Source organism: Notolabrus celidotus, chromosome 21, assembly GCF_009762535.1.
Source record: "Notolabrus celidotus isolate fNotCel1 chromosome 21, fNotCel1.pri, whole genome shotgun sequence".
Lineage (NCBI taxonomy): Eukaryota > Metazoa > Chordata > Actinopteri > Labriformes > Labridae > Notolabrus > Notolabrus celidotus.
In genome coordinates this window covers 16013733-16034491 of record NC_048292.1, presented here as the reverse complement: position 1 = coordinate 16034491, position 20759 = coordinate 16013733, and the positions used below count along the sequence as shown (strand labels likewise).

The following is a 20759-nucleotide window of genomic DNA, read 5'->3' as shown; positions in this document are numbered from 1 at the left end:
TAGAGAGTATCAACAATATTAAATGACGGGGGAATATTTTTACATTTAATAATCATACTTTCAAATATTGAACTTTACATGGACAAAAAAGAGGCACCGTAAACCTTCTCTTCTTTTCTCTTCTGTATTTTGTGTTGACTGGTTCTCATGTGGGAAATTGGGATTGGGTTTGGTTGTAACTGCTTTTGTTCGACAATGTTAAACGCATCCTGTAACTGAGGTGCCACCCGTGAAAGGGGCTTGGTCTTGTTTGTATGAGGTCACCTAATTGAGGTGATGAGCTGCAGCTGGGAAGCGAAGAGGACGACAACAGATTAACACGAGACACAACCAGAGAGACGTCCGAAAACCCATGAAGAACCATCAACGCTTTTAAAACTTGTCCAAGTAACCAAAAATAACTATTGAACTCCTCGAAGAAGTTTGGGGCTCGCCCCACAGATCCCACGCCAACCAGTATATCACGGCGGACCGGCGCGCAGGTGAGCTGATCCTTTTCCAGTTTACTCAGAACCAGTCATCCCCTTCGTTCTCGTTTAATATCACTTTTCATGTTAGGGCTTTTAGTTTGCATTCATACCTCTACTCTGGGAAGTCTGTAACAGATGACATTATCAAACTACTGATACATTTCCATCATTGACTCAAAAATGTATCTACCTCTGACAGATTTAACGTAAATATATGATTATTATGATTATTATTATTATAAGAAAAACCTTCACTAAAAACATTGAAATACTGAGAAATAAATAATAATTTCACTTTCTGTGATGCTACTTCTATCAAACACATTTTGATAGTTACAATTACTTGAATGAGACGTTTAGTGTGACTTTTACTTCCTTTGGAGTGTTTTAAAGAGTTTTATTGACACTTTGACTAAAAGTTAAAGATCTGAGTACTTCCTCCATTACCGCCGTCTCCCGTGGGAACACATGATTGACAGCTTAGAGCCAGTGTTGCTAGGAGACGACCTGTAAAACTGTGGCGACCACTAGAGAATGTACAACTAAGTCAGACTGACATTTATATATTTGATCACATAGCGTTAGTGAGAGGAACTTTAAGTAATCTGAGAGAGTTACGGCGTCTCTTTGAGTGAAAGTTTGAACAGTGTGTTACATTCACAAAAAGTAAAAGTAGCTAAAGAATTTAAAAGTTAAGGTTCTTAAAAGTGCAGAGATTTAAAATCTTATCCATACTTGATTATAAAATTCAGTTGTACATTTTCTTCTTTAGAGCAAATGATGACCTCGCAAAAATCCCTGCAGGGCTTCAACCTGATTGGTTCAACTAAATTTAAGAGCACCTGTGAGGGTTTATGAGCCTTATCTATAAAAATGCTACACAAGTGAATCATATGTGTGTGTTGGAAGTCAGAAACTGTTGCAAAAAGCACAAAGAAAGCCCAGCTGCTGCATGAATAAAGGGAGCTGAACCAGCTCTAACTGGATAAACTTCAGTAAAGCTTCTGCTCCACCAACTTTGTCCTCGCGTCCACCAAGGAGTACAAAAACCAACATCACATCACCACATCCTCATGAGAACGTACTCCTTACACGAACACACATTTCACACACACGAACAAACACACAGTGAGGCTGCAGAGCTTTGAATGAATGGAGGATCTGACCCTGTGAATGAGAGCAGATCGAGGGGGGGTCAGGAGGCGTCGCCCTCAGGCAGCTGCCAACATTATCATGCAAACCTGCAGGGTTTTGTTTTCCTCCGAGGAAAGGGGCCGGCGGAGGTCGGGGGGGGGGCCGAGGAGAGGACGGACCTTTGACAGCTCCCACATGGAGAGGACGGGGACGCCGGGAGTTCATTAGACTTTGAATAAGAGCTGCAGGGTCCGCACTGATGGGATTTAAAGACACACAGCACCGCAGCTTAAATAGCTGGTTTTCTCAATGAGGTTTGGTCTGAGTTCATTAGACTTTACTGCAGGTGATTGACAGCTGCCATGACGGGATGAATGAGCTGAGCATGCTGACTATAAAAACAACATTCTGATGCAATGATTTATGTTGAAGCTCTTTCACAACACATAATCCAAAGTAAAATCACAATAATGATACTGTGGAGCTATGATGAAATAGTTGTGCAATTTTGGTTAAAAATAAATTACAGGATTAAAAGCTTGGGATTTTACTGTGAAAGAAATAGTTTGAAAGACTTTAGAAAAGAGTGTAACTATTTATATTCTTCATACTAAAAAAAAGCCTTAAAATCAAGGAAGTTTATGACTCACTTTTAAAAAATTTAAAAAATGTTTCAAAAAACATATTTTTTCTATTACTAGCTTTAGGTATTATCAATCAATTGAAGTTGGGTGGCTTTTACTAAGTCAAAATGACATTACTAATTAGCAGTATCTTAAAAATGTAACTTTATTAAAAATGTACATTAAAAGGAAATATGTTTATTGAAAATTTATAAAAACGGAGATAACTGTTTTTGCAAATGAACTCTTCATTTGTAGATTTGTGAATATCTGTATCTAGCAATTTGTTAAATTTTTTTTTTTTTAAATCCAACATTTTTTTGTGTCACAAAATTACAATTTCCTTTGAAGTTGTCAGAATAAATTGACAAAAAAAGGCGTTGTATTTTGAAAAACAAATGTGGGGTTTTGGGCGGGATGGGTTTTGGGACATTTTTGCCTTTAATGGACAGGACAGCTGAAGAGAGACAGGAAATGTAGGGGCAGAGAGTTTGGGAGGACATGCAGTGAATGGTTGAGGCTGGAATCAAACCTATCTGTATATGGGGTGCACGCATAGACCACTAGGCCAACAGCGCCCCATTTGTTTACAGAATGGAGAAACATCGATCCATTTCTCTCACTTTATTTTAGATCAAGAAGTTTTCACACCAAAATTAACCACAGTTGAAGAATTACTCATAAATGTAACTTCTGTGTGCTCAGAGTGAGGAAATCAATAAATTACATCACTCCTAAAGTTCTGTTTTTTTGTCTTTTGTTCCACAGACTGAACCCAAACAATAAACATCTGTAATGTAAAGGCACTAATATCCTTAATCCCTCACTAAGCCTCTTAACACCACTGTTCACTGTAATTCAGCAGCTTTATGGTACAAAAGTACAAAATCTGTCTGACTAAAAGCTTTTCTTTTTCTGTGGAGGGTTTAAGACGTCCAGACGAGCTGATTTAACAACACGCTGCATTGTAACGTATCTGATACCTCAGAGAGGTAAACAAACAGTTTAAATGCTGTTTGTATCATCGCTGTCAGGGTTAATCCCACATGTGAAAGTGCACTAATAATCTGAGGAGATAATCAATGAGGTCTGCTGAGTTAACAGACGGAGGAGACGGTCCCAGAGAGCCTCCGATTAGGTCCAACGCTCGCATGAGAGCCAGAGTTTAATCAGAGTGAATTAGACACGCAGAGGAAAACACTGAGGTTATTCTTCCTGATTCAAACTGCTGCCTGGAGACCAACACACACATTCACCAAAACACACGAAGAGCACACACCGAAAAACAAACGGAAATGCACACAGAGACGATGACAGCCAAACTCACTGATTCACTCAGAGATGAGCAGAATAACAAAGAGTTACACAAGCAAACTGTCTTTCTATGAGAGACTGGTGGAGTATTTGTTTAAACTAGATTAGCACTAAAACTGCAGGATAAAGACTACAAAACTATCAGCTTGTAAATGGTTATAAGATAGTTTGATGATATGAGAGCTCTAGTGTTGTCAGGATGCCAAAATTATGATTTGAAACCAATACCAAGTTTAGAATCACCACACTGGATACTGAAAGGATGATTGAAACTGAAACGATGCTTCTGAAACTGAAAACTGGTTCAATATTCAACTGAATGGATCAGAAGCAGGATGATTAGGGCTGGTCAAGTTAGAATTTCATAGTTTATTAATATTTGAACACTATGAAATTACTGGGAAAGTTCCAAACTTGTCAAGTTAGAAGAAGAATCAGCATTGCCCAAAATTTCCTTGTCACTATTAACACATAACTGCAGTTTCAATGGTTAAGAATGTAGCCTCACGAATCTTCTACATTCCTCTGGTCAAATTAAGCTACTGTACAAGATAAGCAACCCAATCAGATATTTTGTGCATTGTGAACCTAACATTATGTTCACTATGGGTGTTATTGTGGTCACAAAATATACATGGACGTGTGCTTTGTTCACATCCTCCGATGCTAAAGAGCCACTGTAAAGGCAGATTTTAATATGTGTATGTGACCTGTATCCGTATTTAAGGTCGTACAGGGTTATTGGCGGTAGTAACACTGGCAGAGTAGCATCATGCTAACAGAGCTAACACCGGACATGAACACCACATTGGAAGGATTAAACCTGCTGTGGGCGGACAGGATACAGGAGAGCAAGACTGAACTAACTGGTGAAGAAGGCCAGCTCAGTCCTGGACCCTGTGGAGGTGGTGGCTGACAGGAGAATTATGGCCAAGCTGTCGTCTCTGATGGACATTTCTCCTATATATATTCTTGTTGAATTTCTTGTACTGTACACCTTCTTGTTTGCTGCTGTAACTCCATGAATTTCCCCGTTGTGGGACGAATAAAGGAGTATCTTATCTTATTTCCTATTTCAGGTAGGAACCTTTGTTGTGTGGTCCGGTGTTCCGCTGAAGCAGCATGGTGCTTCGGGAGTTGAATCACTTATGATACATTTAAACAGCTCAGTAACATCCTATTAGTGGGCTAGCTTATACGTTAACCTATTAGGTTTTTACCAAGCAGCAACCTCTGGTCTCAAACTATGAAGCCCAAGCAGAAGTGTTAAAAACTGCAATTCATAGAGAATCTGCTTGAGGCTGGCTGCAGAAACACTGGAAACCACATAGACACCAATTCAAAAAAGACAATCTTTACAGCATTAATAAACATGTTTACAGCCTGCTTCAAAAAACGGCTTGGCTCTACGTAGCTAATTTCTCTATCGGCACACACTGTACGGAGGGTGAATTTTTTTCTAACACGGCGTTTCAGAAGATTTTGCCCAAACAAAGAAAATGACTGACTTGACTCCCGGACGGGAACACAAAGCTGTTGGCTAGGAGGCTCAAACTCAAACCCTTTATGTCACACTATGTCCGGTTGAGTTCCGCATTTCCAATATGGCTGCCGTCGTTGATCGGCTTCAAAACAGCGCTCAGGAACAGATGGGTGACGCCACGGATACTACGTCCATTATTTATACAGTCTATGCTTTTTACTCTTTGTAGAGGTCTATGTGTCACTGAGGTGCTTAGCGAGGTTCTAAGTGTTTCCTCTCTTGTATGACACCATTTTGTAGCATCTGTTGCACACAGGTTTTGATAAGTCAATGGGTTTGAAATCAGAGTCACTCTGTAGACGGAGTGGACCCACAGGAGACTCTGTCCAACATACCTTCCTTGCTGATACCGCTGCCTCGAAGAGATGCAGTTAATACAATTTCATCTTATCAGTCCGGAATGAGTCCAATTCTCTTATCAAACTTAATCTCAGGGAAGAAGCCAAACGGTAAATTGAGTTTACCTCATTAAACTTTGATGCTAGTGAAGTGGTTCAAGTCTAAACAGCGAGTTTAGAGCATTGTTCTAATCCTGAATATATCTCTGCAGACAGAACACAAAAGGTTGTTTTTTTTTAATGTGTTGGCGCCGCATTTTGTCACCTTTTCAGACAAACACACTCCTCCTCAGCACACACACAGATCTAATGAATGAAAACAGGAAGGCAACTTAAGAAAAGAAGCTGCAATGAGGATCCCTCCTTTCCTCCTCTGTCCTTTAATCAAAGTAAACGTGGAGGAGTGAGCAGCGGTCTGTGCTCAGTGTTGACAGCAGCTCCTTCCTTTCAAACCCAAAACAAAAAGTCTTCACTGAGGAGCCCACCCGCCTGCACACCGACTCAATGAGGCCAGCAACAATGGCTGCTTCTAAATCCCCCCTTTAAACCAGGACCTGAGGCTCCAGCAGAGAGGGGACAGGAGACAGACCTTTAAAACGCCATTAGAACAACCTCCACAGGAAACCACAAGCTAACGAATAACTTCTGCTCCACACTGATTCACATACATGGCAGAATGTGTTTTCAAGTTAAGTTCCTGATCACACTGATAACAATTAGACTCATGTTGTCTTTACAACCGCCATAAAGTACATTCTCACCAAACCAGAAGTGAAGTGAGAGTCAGTGTTCATTTAAAACCCACATGCTAACGTTGTTACGTTACCTCCATTATCACAGTTACTAATTAGCACCAACAAAACTTAAAAGACAAAAGCTTGTTCACCAAGTTAGTGCATATTTTAGGAATGACATTATCTTAAGGGGCGACGGATAAGATTTAAACCCTGTTGAGTAAACACAAGAGAGGGAATCAGTGCTACATATGTTAAAACCAAAAAATAAGCTTACAACCATAGACTGTGGAGTAAATTAACGTAGTATCTGTGACGTCACCCATCTGTTTTGAAGCCTATTGTTGGCGGGTGCCATATTAGAAATGCTGAACCAGTGTTCCTTAAGTGAGGAAAGTAGCTATTGGCTGTCCTTGAAGTCACTAGAAGTAATGTAAATTGTAATAGATGCTGTCGAAGAGACGTGTAACCTTGAGGGAGAGACAAAAAGAGAGTGAAAAAAAACCTAAATATGTTTACAACTACACTTAGGAGCCTACAACAAATCAAAGTAAAACATTACATTTTTCAACCAGAACATTTTCAAGATGTTTCTTGTTTACAATCTACATTAACTATCTAACTGGACCAAGAAGAGACAGTAGGTGGGATCAGCCAGCGGTGTCTTTGTACATGCGTGTTACATTTGCAGTCTGGATGCTGAGGGATGAACGCCTCCTGCTCTGAATGCAGCTAGGAGGGACTCACAGCAGCATCCACTGCTCGTTGAATAGAGTCAGAGCGATACATGCCTTCACGTCAGGCTCCAAAAGTCTCCTTTCAACACCAGAAAAAGTCGCTAGATTTGTCACTAGTCGCTTTTGTAAAAATAAGTCGCTAGAGGGGTCTGAAAACTCTCTAAATATAGGTGGCAACACTGCTGAACTCGACCTAACTTCTGTCGAGCCAGTGGGAGGTAAAGAGGAGGGCTTTGAGCCTCCTGGAAAACTTGTATTCCTAATACCATCAAAACTGCCCCGTTAAGAAAGAATTCATCTGCGTACAGTGTGCCAATAGAGAAATGAGCTATCCAGACTGAACTATTTTTTAGTAGTGGGCTGTAAACATGTTTATTTTTGCTGTAAAGATCGTCTTTTTTTAACTGGTTTGTATAGGGTTTCAGGTACTTCCAGGGCCAGCCTCAAGTGGACACTATAGAAACTACAGTTTTGAACACTCCCACATTGGCTTCAATTCTTGTGGATGGAAGTTGCCGCTTGCTTACAACACCATTCTGATCTTACAACATAACCTATGACCTATTGGCATTAGTATTAACCAGAGTAGTAACTAGAGTATTTGCTTTGACCTAAACCTAGCTTGGTAATGATGTCCTTGTACCTGCCAAGTAGAGCAACATTGGATGTACATTTTTCTTTAATTTGTTCTCAAGGAAGTTCAGAAGAAAGTTTAATGTAGAGACATAACATTTTGCAGTTTTGGGTTAAGCAAAGTTAATTGCATTAAAATCATGTAATTTCATTTAAATCATTCATATTTATTAGTAATTTAAAAAGGTGCAGAATGTAGGAAAACACAATGACCAATAATTTGAGCCTCTTTGTGTTGGCATGAAATCACCACCTGGGATTCGTTACCTTAATATCATCAGCAGAAACCTTTTAGTTCAAGCCCTAGTCTTTCAGCATGATATTAAGACTTTGTTTCCTAAAGCTTTATCCTCAGTTCCTCCACAGAACATGACCACGTGGGACCTGTTAGTTTTAGCCTCGCTTCTTGATTCCACAGCACACCTGAGCTCTGTGTTCTGTCTGTGCCACAGTTATGTCCATGCAAAGGCACGTACACCCCCGCTGGAAAAGTGTCTGAAAGTGTGTGCCCACTGAAAGAAAACAGTGGAGGTTGAAAATTCATTGTGTGTTGCAACCATCCCATTCACTACTCAAAGCTTGTTGGAACACCAGGCTACGCGAACCCAGCTGGCGGCGCCGCTATTTAACAGCTTTTTCCCTTATTATGTCATAATCATGTAGACAAAGAAAATGCTGATACTAAAATTCAGTGAAAATAATCTTGTGGATTGCTGGATTGTTTGAAAAGCCTCTTGAATTTAACAAAATAACAAGCGATCAGCAGAATTGTCTGGTGTGATTTAAAGTAAATTAAAGTGAGTTAGTCTCTTTCAGCAGGCATCGTCTAATCAGAACAGATAACAACAGGTTACAATGCCAAGGTTGATTTGCTGTTCACTCTTGATATTGTGTGATTTTTGTGCTTCAACAATGGGTGACCGTTATGTAACTAAAGGTTACTTTTCTCAGGTTTAAGTGTGTTTAGTATAGGGATGCACCGATCCTACTTTTTAGGTACCGATATCGATACCTGGGCTTTGGTATCTGCCGATACTGATACTAGCCGATCCGATCCTGGTATTGATTTAACAATCCCTATTCCTTAATGTGAGAATAGAATCATGTTTTGGCAACTTCAGGCTTATCTGACTTTGAAAACCAAAATAAAATAAACATTTTTAAACTGACAGTATCATTATTCAAGAGATTATAAATATGTACCAGCAGTTTGGTGAGTTAATCTTCATAACCAATAGATATTACAATTCAACTGTAAACCTCAGCAGTGGATAAGAGGAATCAAATGTTCTGTAGAAGTTATCCGGAACAACTAAATCCAATAACCTGTCCGTTTTTTCACACTTTGAATCCACTAATAGAAGGTTTCTTGCTTCTTTGCAGTACGCTACAGCTGACATAAATTTCCTCCTTTGGGCTTCAATTATATTTTTCAGCGCGACTGCCATCCGTTGAAACATTACCGCTGCACGTTGCAAGTTTCCGTTGGAGTTGTTAGCAAAAGAAGCATGCACCTAAACTGCAGAGCCTCTGTAGTTATCCTCTATCATGCTCCGCCGGGTAAAAATGCACAGACCGGCCGGCACTGATGACGTAGGACACGCACACGGCTGTTGTAAACACAGAAAAGCATAGAACTGAGATGAATAGATCTGCCATATTGATCGGCACTATATATCGGGCCCTTGTCGCCGATATCCGATCTAGCTTTTTGAGTCCGATCTAGCTGATATCCGATACCAGGATCGGATCGGTGCATCTCTAGTTTATTAGTTATTAGGTCTGTCAACGAATATTCTAAATTAGAATATATATTCAAACATTAAAAACAAAAAAGGAGATTCGATTGTGAAAATTAATATTCGACTGTGGAAAAAGAACACATCGGCGGCTGCTTTAAGAGTGGGCTCACTGCATGACGGGTCAGGGACAGGTCACAGGAGTCACACATGCACAGCGTGAAGCAGATGGCAGAGAGAAATCTTTCCGTCCCCGGATCCTCAGTGCGCTCTGAACGCGTCTTTTCCTCCGCTGGGAATATAGTGAATAAAAAGAGATCGGCACTGGTCTCTTCACATGTGGTCTTGTGTTTTTGGCAAATAACCTGTCAGGCCTAAGACCCTACATTGACAGTGGACTAGAAGAGCCCGACAATCAGTGACACTGGGATAAAATGAAGTTTTTCCTCTTTTTTTTATACAAGCGCCAAGAATGTAAGTGGACTACTTTTTCGTTTTTAACTTTAACTTCAATTAATGTTAATAATATTTGCTTCAATCACTGAATGAAGCCTGCCTATATTAGGGACAAGAGTCGGGACCTTTAATTGCTCGCACAAGTCTTGCTCAGCACTCACTCAGTGCATTGCGCAAAGAGAGGGGAGGGGGGCGAGCGAGCGAGTGAGAGGTCTATGGTCTTAAAAGTGTTACGACCATTAGGTCATTTACTTGGGTAATGTGTAGGTATGTTTTAGCAATGTTAAATCTGAAATAAAAATACTTATACAAGTAGTTATGTCTCCTTGTATTAGTTTGTCCACCTGTTATTGACATAATAATTATGTCTTCTTTGTTGTGCTGTAACCTACAAAGTTATTAGTTATAGTCGTGTTGCCATTAACATGGATCAAAGATTTCATGTATGCAGTGGAATCACGTTAAGTCTTTTTCCCAAATGATCAGACAGAACTCTGTCAGCGTCATATCATTTACCAGTGTATTAACTTCAACATATTCAAGATTTTTGAGGAGACTAAACTGTGATCAACATAAACCTTCAACATGATGATGATTGGATAAGAAATCAAACTCTATCTGTTAACTCTCCCTCAATCTTATAATTCCATAGACAGCTCTCGAGAGCATAGTGCTCATATCGGCTGTGAAAGAAAGATGAAACGAAGTGATGATTATACTATCAAACACTGTTCTGTCTTTTGGTTTTCTGGAACAAAAAAAGAAGAAGCAGACTTCAAAAACACCTCGTTTTCAAATGAAGCTCTCCCAAGTGAATCTTGGACGCTGTGAAAATACCTTTAAACGGTTTCTGGGTCAGTTACTGAATATTTGAAGGTTTTAGATGAAATCCTCAGCAGCTCGTCAGTCAGCTTGTTTTAGCATCATGTTGGTATGAAGTTCTGCTCTAAATGTGTTATGACAGCTCGGGTGTAAAGCCTGTTATCTCACAGCTTCAGGTTCTGGCAGCTTTTGGTGTAAACTGTTTTTTTTCTGATCTCTGGGTTCAGAAACAGGAAGAAGCTCCAAGCAGAGGATCCTGATCTGCTTTCACACACGGATTTACTTCTTTTTTTCTCCTCCCCTCTCTTGTCTTGTGGTACATAAAGTGTTTGGTCACTGATGCATTTCTGCTTAATGACCTGTTTGGGCTCATTATCCCGCCTGGCAAACACAGAAAGGACTGAAGGTCTCCAACATGGCAGAACACCAGAGTTGGCAGCTGCTCGTCCTCCGTTAGCATCGTTAGCCGTGAGGCTCTCTGGCTCCAGATGAAACAAGGAACTCAGACATAAGCTGAAATCCGGATTCAAAGGTTTATAAAGATTTTAAATCTCATTCATATCGTTATCATTTTTGTAGGTTTTTCAATCACGCACAGTAGAACTGCTTTCACCAGCAGCATCTGAAATAACAAATGTTTTCGTGATTCTGTACAGACTGGTTGAGCAACTGAAGAAGCAAAGTTGAACTTTTCCAAAGAATTTAAAAGTTTGAGCCTTAAAAACTAAAATCTTTTAAAAACTTTGTACATTTTGAAGTACTTCCACAGTAGGTTTAAAACGTTCGTATGAAACTATGAAAAGGGTTAAATCGTGGCATGTTTTGATCTTGTGAAACAAAATTGTTATGAATTACATCCATCCTTTCTGCTTCTCACAAAAACTGTTTTCACTTACTACAGTGAATATTTTAACAGTCAGAATTTTGACACTGTTTCTGATCACATATTAAGAGGAAAAAAAAACGTAAAGACATTTTTCAACTTCATGTGACACGTTATGAGCTTATGTTGAGCTATTAAAGTCATGACAAATTAACCAGGGTGTGGACATGAAAATGGACATTATACCTACAGATATAAAAACCTTCCTCAGAAAAATCCTGCAGTTAAGTTGATATTATGCTCGTATTAAAGCTAGGGTCGGTAGTCATGGAAAACTAGTATGAATTTGAATTCAGCATTTCCTCAGGACTCTGTCCTGTCCATCAAGTCAGCTGTGCCTCTGATTGGAAAACTCGTAATCTTAATATCTTTGAAATTGCCACGTTATGAAAAAATTCAACCCCCGTACAGTGTGTGCTGATCAAGAAATGAGCTATCCAGACTACACTCGTTTTTTGTACCAGACTGTAAACATGTTTATTTCGGCTGTAAAGATCGGCTTTTTTGAATTGGTGTGTATGTGGTTTCCGGTACTTCCAGAGCCAGCCTCAAGCAGACACTCGATGAACTGCACTTTTTAACACTTCCGCATTGGCTTCAATTCTGGCGGTCGGAGGTTGCCGCTTGGTTCCTCAGAGGGCAGGGCCATGAGGAAGTTTATGTCTTTCTATCAATGCTACGTGAAACTGAGCGTGTTCACAGTACCAGTGAATGAGTGGAAAAAGAACATACTGGGAGCAGAAAAGAGATTGAAGCAGTATCTGTAGGCGCTCAAAGATCACACTGGTCACATGATATAAACATCATCACCCTGCTAGCTCGCTCACTGTGAATTTTCCTGACTTTTAACTGCTTTGTTCTCACATCAACTCACATCCCAATTTCATGCAGAAATTTCACTAGAGGACTGGGAGGAAACAGTCTGTGAGAAAAATGTAGGCCACTTGCGTTCACACATGCTGCCCACTTTGAAAATTTGCAGATCCTTTTAGGGGTTAAGTAAGGGATGCATCAAGCTGATCCTGGTATACAGCATTGGTTCAAATAGCTAGATTTTCCTACCTGGTACTGATACTCATTTTTGGTCATTTAAGTCATGAATGTGAACACATTATTATAAAAGTTGTCACAAATGCTCCATAACTGAATGTTTACCCAAACCCTGCAGGTCACATTTGTAGCTAACATTAACTGTGTTTAGATATATAACACTAATTATCTCACTATCTGATATCTGGTGTTGGATGATGTTTTAGTTTCCACATTGAGAAGTGTGTTACCCCGCAGCAGCATGATGAGCACATAAATGAGCTCACATGTGGCTTTCAGATCATTATCACGCTTATCACCATGACAACAAGCAGCATGAGGGATCACGGGGACAATCCATTTATTGTGGTTCTACCAGGATTTCAGAGCATCACGACCGCTGCACATCACATGTCAATGTCTGCATAATGAAGGAATAAATAGTGTGAAGGTTTTTCTGAATTAGCAGAATCTTCAGAGGTGATTTTCTAGTTTTCAGGTTTAGTTTACACTCTTTACTCAGAGCTTTGATAAAACCTGCATGATGACTCACGAGCATACGCTACCATAGCTTCACCTAAGTTGGACTCTCTTGCTGTCCATCCACTTTAAAGTCAAGGTTTCCGACAGGGTGGTTCATATTTGGAGCAAATCTGAACATCAGAGATTACAGAAGTTGAATTTCAAGTAAGAAGAACAAAAGAAATGTAGTCTTCAACCACAAGTTAATCTACAGATCTTTTCAAATCACAAAATGATAGATTCTGCAGACAAATTTCACAACTTCAATCACTGGCCATGACACAAAAAACATCCCTTCACTACATCCTCCGTGCACTAAATTTTGAACCCAAAAAGATCAAGCCCAAACTAAGGTAAAATCAGTTATCAGGCCGCTTGTCACATTAACAAAGTAAGCGACCGTTTTATTTAAAGGAAGTGAAAGGTCTTTGAGGTCGAGGTGATGCACCTCTAAACCGCTGGCTTCCCACAGACCTTCAGATTTGCAACACTTCTGTCTCAGGCTGTGGACAGCGTGTCACCCACAGGGAGGTGTTACATACAGCCTCAGCTCTAATCTTTAAAGGTGCTACTTTATCTAGAGTCAGAGGGCATTGACTATTAAAAGATTGGAGGGAAAGGTCAACATTATTAAGATAAGAGTTAGGATCACAGCCATAATGAGTTGAGAATTGATTGGCTGTATTTGTTGTAATGATGTGGGCATACTGGGTTTTTCTTTTAGGACAAGGAGGATCAGCATTAACACATAGATAAAAAAATACATGTGTGATCGCAGATTAGTAAATCTTCACATCAGACATGGTTAAGATCTAGCCCCAGGGAAATAAAGGTGTGACCATGAGCGTGGGCAGATGTTGCCTAAGGTGAAAAGACTCAGTAATACTAAGAAAATCAGCTGCTACACAATTTGTGACATCATAAATATGCAAGTTAAAATCCCCAGCTAAAATAACTGTCCAGCTCAATAATAGAAGTTAAAATGACCGTGAACTCAGATAAAAACTGTCCAGTTGGACCAGGAGGCATATAGATTAAAATACAATAAAATGGGTCGAGCCTTTATGGAGCTGTAGTTCAAAAGTGCTAGACGGATCAGAGCTCCTTACATTAGCTAACATAAAATGATCAAACACTACATCAGAAAAGTTAACTCTAGCTAAAAACCAGAGGGGATTTTACAAAAATACAAAAAAAGTTGTGTGATCAAGCCATAAAAGACCGTAAATGTGTGGCTAATGTGACTTAGCTAACAATTCATCAGCATCTGTAAAATTAAATATTAAGTTAGCTTACTTTACTCTCGCTAATGTAACATTACATCATCAAGCTTTACATTAAAAAATGAAACACTGACTTGACAAGAAAGGTTAGTTTGTACAAAATACGTTAAGAGTTTAAAATACACTGTGTGACGATGCTATGGAAATACCCGACTACCAGCTATAGATACAAACAAGTTGACACAGAGTATTGATAGAAATCTGATTTCATCATACCACTAAATATTAGTCTTTGCCCCAGGCGGAGGAGTTCAAGTATCTCGGGGTCTTGTTCACGAGTGAGGGGAAAAGGGAGCGGGAGATTGACAGACGGATCGGGGCGGCGTCTGCAGTGATGCGGGCGCTGTACCGGTCTGTCGTGGTGAAGAGAGAGCTGAGCCAGAAGGCAAAGCTCTCAATTTACCGGTCAATCTACGTTCCGACCCTCACCTATGGTCACGAGCTGTGGGTAGTGACCGAAAGACCGAGATTGGGAATACAAGCGGCTGAAATGAGCTTTCTCCGCAGGGTGGCTGGGCTCAGCCTTAGAGATAGGGTCAGGAGCTCAGACATCCGGGAGAGGCTCAAAGTAGAGCCGCTGCTCCTCCGGATCGAGAGGAGCCAGATGAGGTGGTTCGGGCATCTGGTTAGGATGCCTCCCGGGCATCTCCCTGGGGAGGTGTTTCGGGCATGTCCGACTGGGAGGAGGCCACGGGGAAGGCCCAGGACACGCTGGCGAGACTATGTCTCTCAGCTGGCCTGGGAGCGCCTCGGTATCCTCCCAGAAGAGCTGGTGGAAGTGGCCGGGGAGAGGAGTGTCTGGGCTTCCCTGCTGAGACTGCTGCCCCCGCGACCCGGACCCGGATAAGCGGAAGAAGATGGATGGATGGATGGACTAAATATTAGTCCCTCAGATCTGATAGTGACAAAGTATTGTTAGCAGCCAACTTGTGGGTCAAATTAACATTAACTTAACATTTTCATCACAGTGACGTATAAATATTAGCATTTTCCTATTGTTACTCATAACAGGTGTGGAAAATGACAGAAGCCCCTGTATGAGGTCCTCTACCCTGTAACTTTTCTGTAGGCATTAACTCTTCTCTTAGTCAGCCAAAGCCCATGCTACGTCGTGATTTGTGGTTGCCTCATGTTTTTTTTCTTTCCACTTTGGTCCATGTCACTTTCACTCAGCTCTTTGTGTGTTTTAGCATCCCTCACTAATTCCAGCGCTGTCTTCTTCCTCTATTCTCCTTTTCTCTGCTGGTGACTGGTCAGCCATCAACCACCAATCTAAACTTTTATGCTCTCCAAATAAATTAAGAGTAACAAAAAAGACATTCTCTATATTGTCTACTGATGCTATCATAAGTTAACATTTTTGCCACAGTGTCAACAAGCAGAGGTCCTTTCCATGGATTGATTTATTACAATGTGTGTGATCAGGTTGTTTCTGGCATCTCTCTTGCTGTTCAGAATATACTGTTGTTAGGCGGTTTGGACCAATCAGAATCAAGCATTAAACATAGCAGGATTATGGGAAAATGTTAATGTGCAGTGACTATAAGCTGATGAAAAAGTGGCCAGCATTTCATCACTCAGCAGTGAGAAGAGAAATGGGATATTTGCCTGATTATAAGATATAACTCCACAGCAGCAGCGAAGAGTAAATGCAATGTTTACATCTAAGCGCCTGAATATTTCCTTAATGTATATCCCATAAAAGCCACTTTTCAATGTCAAGACTCGATTCAGATGTGATTCAGATAAAAAAAACAAACAGGCTTTGTTCTCATTACAAATACTAACACAGTTTTATGACTCAGTGATCCAGAAGCCCAAACAGCAGAAAAGAAGTCATTATTCTTTCAGGTTTTGTGTTCAATGACACAGAGGAGCAGGCAGCAGAATAATACTCTGATATGAATCATCACTGTGTTGACATAAAAAAAGGAGGAAATTGGAAACTGAAAGCATCAGATAAAACTGAACACACCGTGGTGTCACAATCCGAGTGTGTGCAGTGAATGACGGACGCTGAGAGATAGAAAAAGAAAAATGGCACTACTTAGAACAAAAATATTTGCTCTGTGAGTGTCAAATGTGAAAAAAGAAAGCCATCCAGATCCAGATGTCTCATGTTCTAGTTCTCTCAGAGGATAGGGGAGGTCCATTTTAAGCCATGTATGTCTGTTACCTTGCTTTAAAGGAACTTAATACAATAACTAATATAATACACACTATATTTAATCGGCAGAGCTGTTCAAAGAATGACTTCACAGCCCAGAATGCGGGATTCAGTTTCGTCAAATTCGCCAGTTTGTGCAATCACTCATTTATTGGTGGTACAGATTCATAAAACTCAAACCCTTTAGGATGGAATAGACCCCCTGCTTCGCATCGTGGTCTTGTCTCACCCTGTCAGGATTCTATTTCCCATAACTACCTGCTAACCATACATTATCCCGTACTTAAAAGGTGATCTGTGGTCAGTGTTTCAGTTCTGGGTCTCAAGTAAACCAGTGAAGGGTCTAAACCTTTATGTTGGGATAGTGTTTAGACTCTAACCAGTTGTCAGATTAAATGGCAGCATTTTCCTCTGTCACATCTGAGCCACAAAAACAATGAAGCAACAGTAAGAGTGACATCATACGCAACAATTATGACACTTTGATTATTTACTTTTTTAGGACAGGCTATTGGCAGTCAAAGGGGGGAGTTCAAGGAAGCAAAAAAAGCTAGTACTACCTCTACAGCAGGAGTGTCAAACATGCGGCCCGCGGGCCAAAACCGGCCCGCCAGAGGTTCCAATCCGGCCCATGGAGCGACTTTGAAAAGTGAAAAATGACTTGCTGTTTGCATAATCTGGTTGAGATTCATAAAGACTTTTTAGAGCACTATAAGATGATCCACTAACCACTAACACTAGCACTACACCCCTGCATACAACACTGTACAGCAAGCAAACTGTTCCTGCTGGAGCTGAGGGGTCCAAAATAATCAACTTTACCTTCTTCATTATTATAATCTGTTCTTTTGCTGTAAACATTACACTCTGTGTGTCAGGTGAATGGGTAACTTGTGTGTTTGCTGTGTTCGCAGCAGGTTTCAGGGCTTAAAGAGTAAAATATTCGGCCCCACTATGAGACTCATCATGGCAAAAAAATACAACCAAAGTTTTGTAGAAAGATAGTTCATTAAATGTGAACATTTTCAGAATGTACTTGTACTTTTTGCACTAAAACAAAGGGAAAATGTAGAGTTCTTGTTATTATTCAAAGGTTATTATGTTATGATTTTACTGGTCAGGGCCACTTCAGATCAAATTGGGCTGTATGTGGACCCTGAACTGAAATGAGTTTGACACCCCTGATCTAACCAGTTGTCAGATTAAATGGCAGCAGTTTCCTCTGACACATCTGAGCCACAAACACAATAAGACAACAGTGAGAGTGACATCATACGCAACAATGACACTTTGATTATTTACATTTTTAGACCAAGCTATTGGCAGTCAAAGGGAGGAGTTCAAGGAAGCAAAAAAAAAAAAAAAAAAGTGCTGCCTCTAGAGTATCCATAGTAGGGGGATGCTGCTGACCCCATAAGCTTCACACCTGTGCAGGTAAAGAGTCTTGAGCAGCAGCTGTGGATGACGAACCCTGTTTTTCTCAGACAGAGGAGGATTCTCTGCTCTCTCTGTGTGTGTATGTAAGTGTGTATATGTGTGTGTCAGTGTGTGTGTATGATCCTCAGTGATGCTGACAGACATGCAGGGACTCTCTGAGGCTGCAGCCGACTGACCCACTTTCCGCGGGGCCGCACGAGCTGCTGGCTGCCGCACAAACCGACCTGCGGTGCCACAACGCGTCCATCTCCCGGTCCAACACCCGGCACACACTCACACTCTCATTAACCAGCACTCACACTTCTTCAACATGAACCTCAATCCGTGTTATCTGCTGTTTCTCCAAACAAAGCCTGCGCGCTGCTTTATCGCATCCAGACAGGCGGCAGCAGCATCAGCTCTAACGCGCAGTATTTACCCGAATAAAAGCTTCCTTACCTGGGCAAAGCAGAGCAGACACACTGTGGGGATCAGCGGCGAAAGCATGGTGTGTGTCTGTCAAACAGTCTCTGTACAGTCCGGGTTTCTTCTCTCAGTCTGCTGAGCATCCAAACAATGGCGATTTTTCTGCTGCATCGGAGCGCGCTGCTCCAGCTCCACACAGGGATTCAGTCTGCGGCTTGTTTCCGCTTCGCAGCTCTAACTGCACACCATCATCATCATCATCTTCATCAGCATTATCTCTGCTTTCATGTTGTTCAGTGCACAGCGCCGCTCGAACCGGACCCGCGGTGTGTTTGAGAGGAATCAGGCCGGGCTCCGGCGTCCATGCCGCGGCCTGGAGACGAGCAGGAGGTCGGTGTCGGTCAGCGGGATGAAGCTGCTGCTGCGCGGCGTCGCCCCGCCCTGCGCTCCGGAGGCTGCATGGAGACACACAGGTCCTCCCCCTCCTCCTTCTCCTCCTCCTCCTCCTCCTCCTCCTCTTCTTCATCCTCACCCTTCTGCTCCCCCTTTCTTTACCCACATCCTCCCCCTCATCATCTCGCATATTGACAGTGGTGGACAAAGTACACGTCTTCATTACTTAAGTCAAAGTATAGATCCTCCTGGTCTAATATTACTCCAATACAAGTGAAAGTTGCTCTGTCAGATTATTACTTGAGTTAAAGTCCTGAAGTACTTGCTTTTAAAAATACTTAAGTATTCAAAGTACTTCCTAAAAAATCTCAAAACGTTGTATTTTCACAATACACAAATGCAGTCAAGAATACCGAGGAGTACATTCTGTTACATTATGTTTGTCTAGAAACCATTACTTGAAATCTCTAAAAACTATACCATGGAATAAAAACAGAAACTAAGATACTCCAAGCACAGACAACTTAGTTTGACTTGGTAATCTGGAATGAAACAAATGTTACATAGCTCAACACGCTTTCTCAGGTTGGACAGTGAATGTTTGTATCTTTGGACAGAGTGGGAAACAGGGAGAACATTTCAAACGATAGGTATCATTCTTTATTTCAAAAACCTCTAACACGGGCTGAACTCTGAAGATATGGCCGTGAGTGCTCATTTGGAGAATTATAGCCATCATTACCACCTCTAAATGAACTGCCAGATCTGAGTGAAATCTGCTCTGTTTGCTGCACTTTCAACCGTGGAGACGCATGATATACAGGTATGACTAAACCACTGAGACAAACAGAACTACACAAACACATTTTACTGTCTTAGGGATCAGATTTCAGAAAAGAGAAGGAAATTCATGAGCTGACTTCAAAGCTAAAGTAGTGAGTAACTAGAGCATTGAGAGAAATGTAGAGGAGTAAAAAGTAATGTTTCCCCCCAAAAAATAATACTAAAGTAAAGTACAGATACTCCAAAGTAAATTGACTTTGTTACTGTCCACCACTGCATATTGATGGAAAGCAACATGCCATTAAACCTCATTAAAACACAGTTTTCTCTCCCTCTCTAACAAAGTGTCAGGACCTCAATTCAACTCAACTTTATTTATATAGCATCTTTCATACATAAAAACATCCAGCCCAAAGTGCTTCACAGAATAACAGTCAGAAAACAGCAATGGTGAAATTATAAAAGGCATGATTATAAATAAAATACTTAAAAATAAAATAGATACATTAAAATTAATTTAAAAAAGTAATGGTGGAAAGAAAAGTTAAAAATAAGGTAGTGTTAACAAGATCAGAAGAATACAAGAAATAAAGAGATAAATAAATAATTAGATAAGAAAATAAATGTTAAATAATGATTAAAATAATAATGATTAAAACAATTAAAATAATGATGCAGTCCAGGGCTAAAAATAAATTACTCCATTTAGGTGAAGTCAGATTTTCACCACATTTGGAAAACATTACACTTTTATAATTTACCTTAAAAATTAAATGAAACTTTTTTTCCAACTTAAATATCAACACAGAAACTCTGTGACAAAAACACTCAGCAGACTGATCCTGAATAAAAATAAGTGATCACATTTCTACACAAAATAGTTCCAGATGAGCTCCCACAGGGAAAATCCTGCTTTCACATGAGGAATAAAAATCTGATGATAGAAAATAAAATTAATCAGTAAATGATCTGAAATCTTCCTCCAGCTCTTCACTCATCCATGAACTCTGTTTGATTTTATGTCTTATTGTGTTTTTTAATTGTCTATCCCTCGATAGCTCTCTGACGTCATGTGTTTGCTCAGGACTTGTATGACGTCAGTCTGCCCCCTGCTGGTGGAAAAAAAAATACTAATTTGTACTGTCTGTTTCTCAGTAGTTGACTAAGTACTTAACTTAATTACTCAAGTCAAAGTAGAGATACACCTGAACAAATATTACTCAGATACAAGTGAAAGTTGCACACTCATATTATTACTTGTCTAGAAATATTCAAATGTTTATTTAACCTTTATTCAACCAGAGAAACCCCATT

The 20759-nt window shown here is 40.4% G+C and overlaps 1 protein-coding gene across 3 annotated transcripts in view; it reads right to left on the bottom strand.

The window, feature by feature from the left end:
* The window catches only part of ptpro (protein tyrosine phosphatase receptor type O), a 61052-nt gene extending 42209 nt beyond the window's left edge, over positions 1-18843 (bottom strand). Inside the window, exon 1 of one of the 3 annotated variants that reach the window (XM_034674170.1) lies at positions 18303-18843. In XM_034674170.1, coding sequence (XP_034530061.1) covers positions 18303-18350 — 48 coding nt within the window. In that variant the 5' untranslated portion in view covers positions 18351-18843. The remainder of the gene's footprint in view (positions 1-18302) is intronic. The other 2 variants (XM_034674172.1, XM_034674171.1) reach the window with 2 other exon arrangements.
* Positions 18844-20759: the final 1916 nt, after the last annotated feature.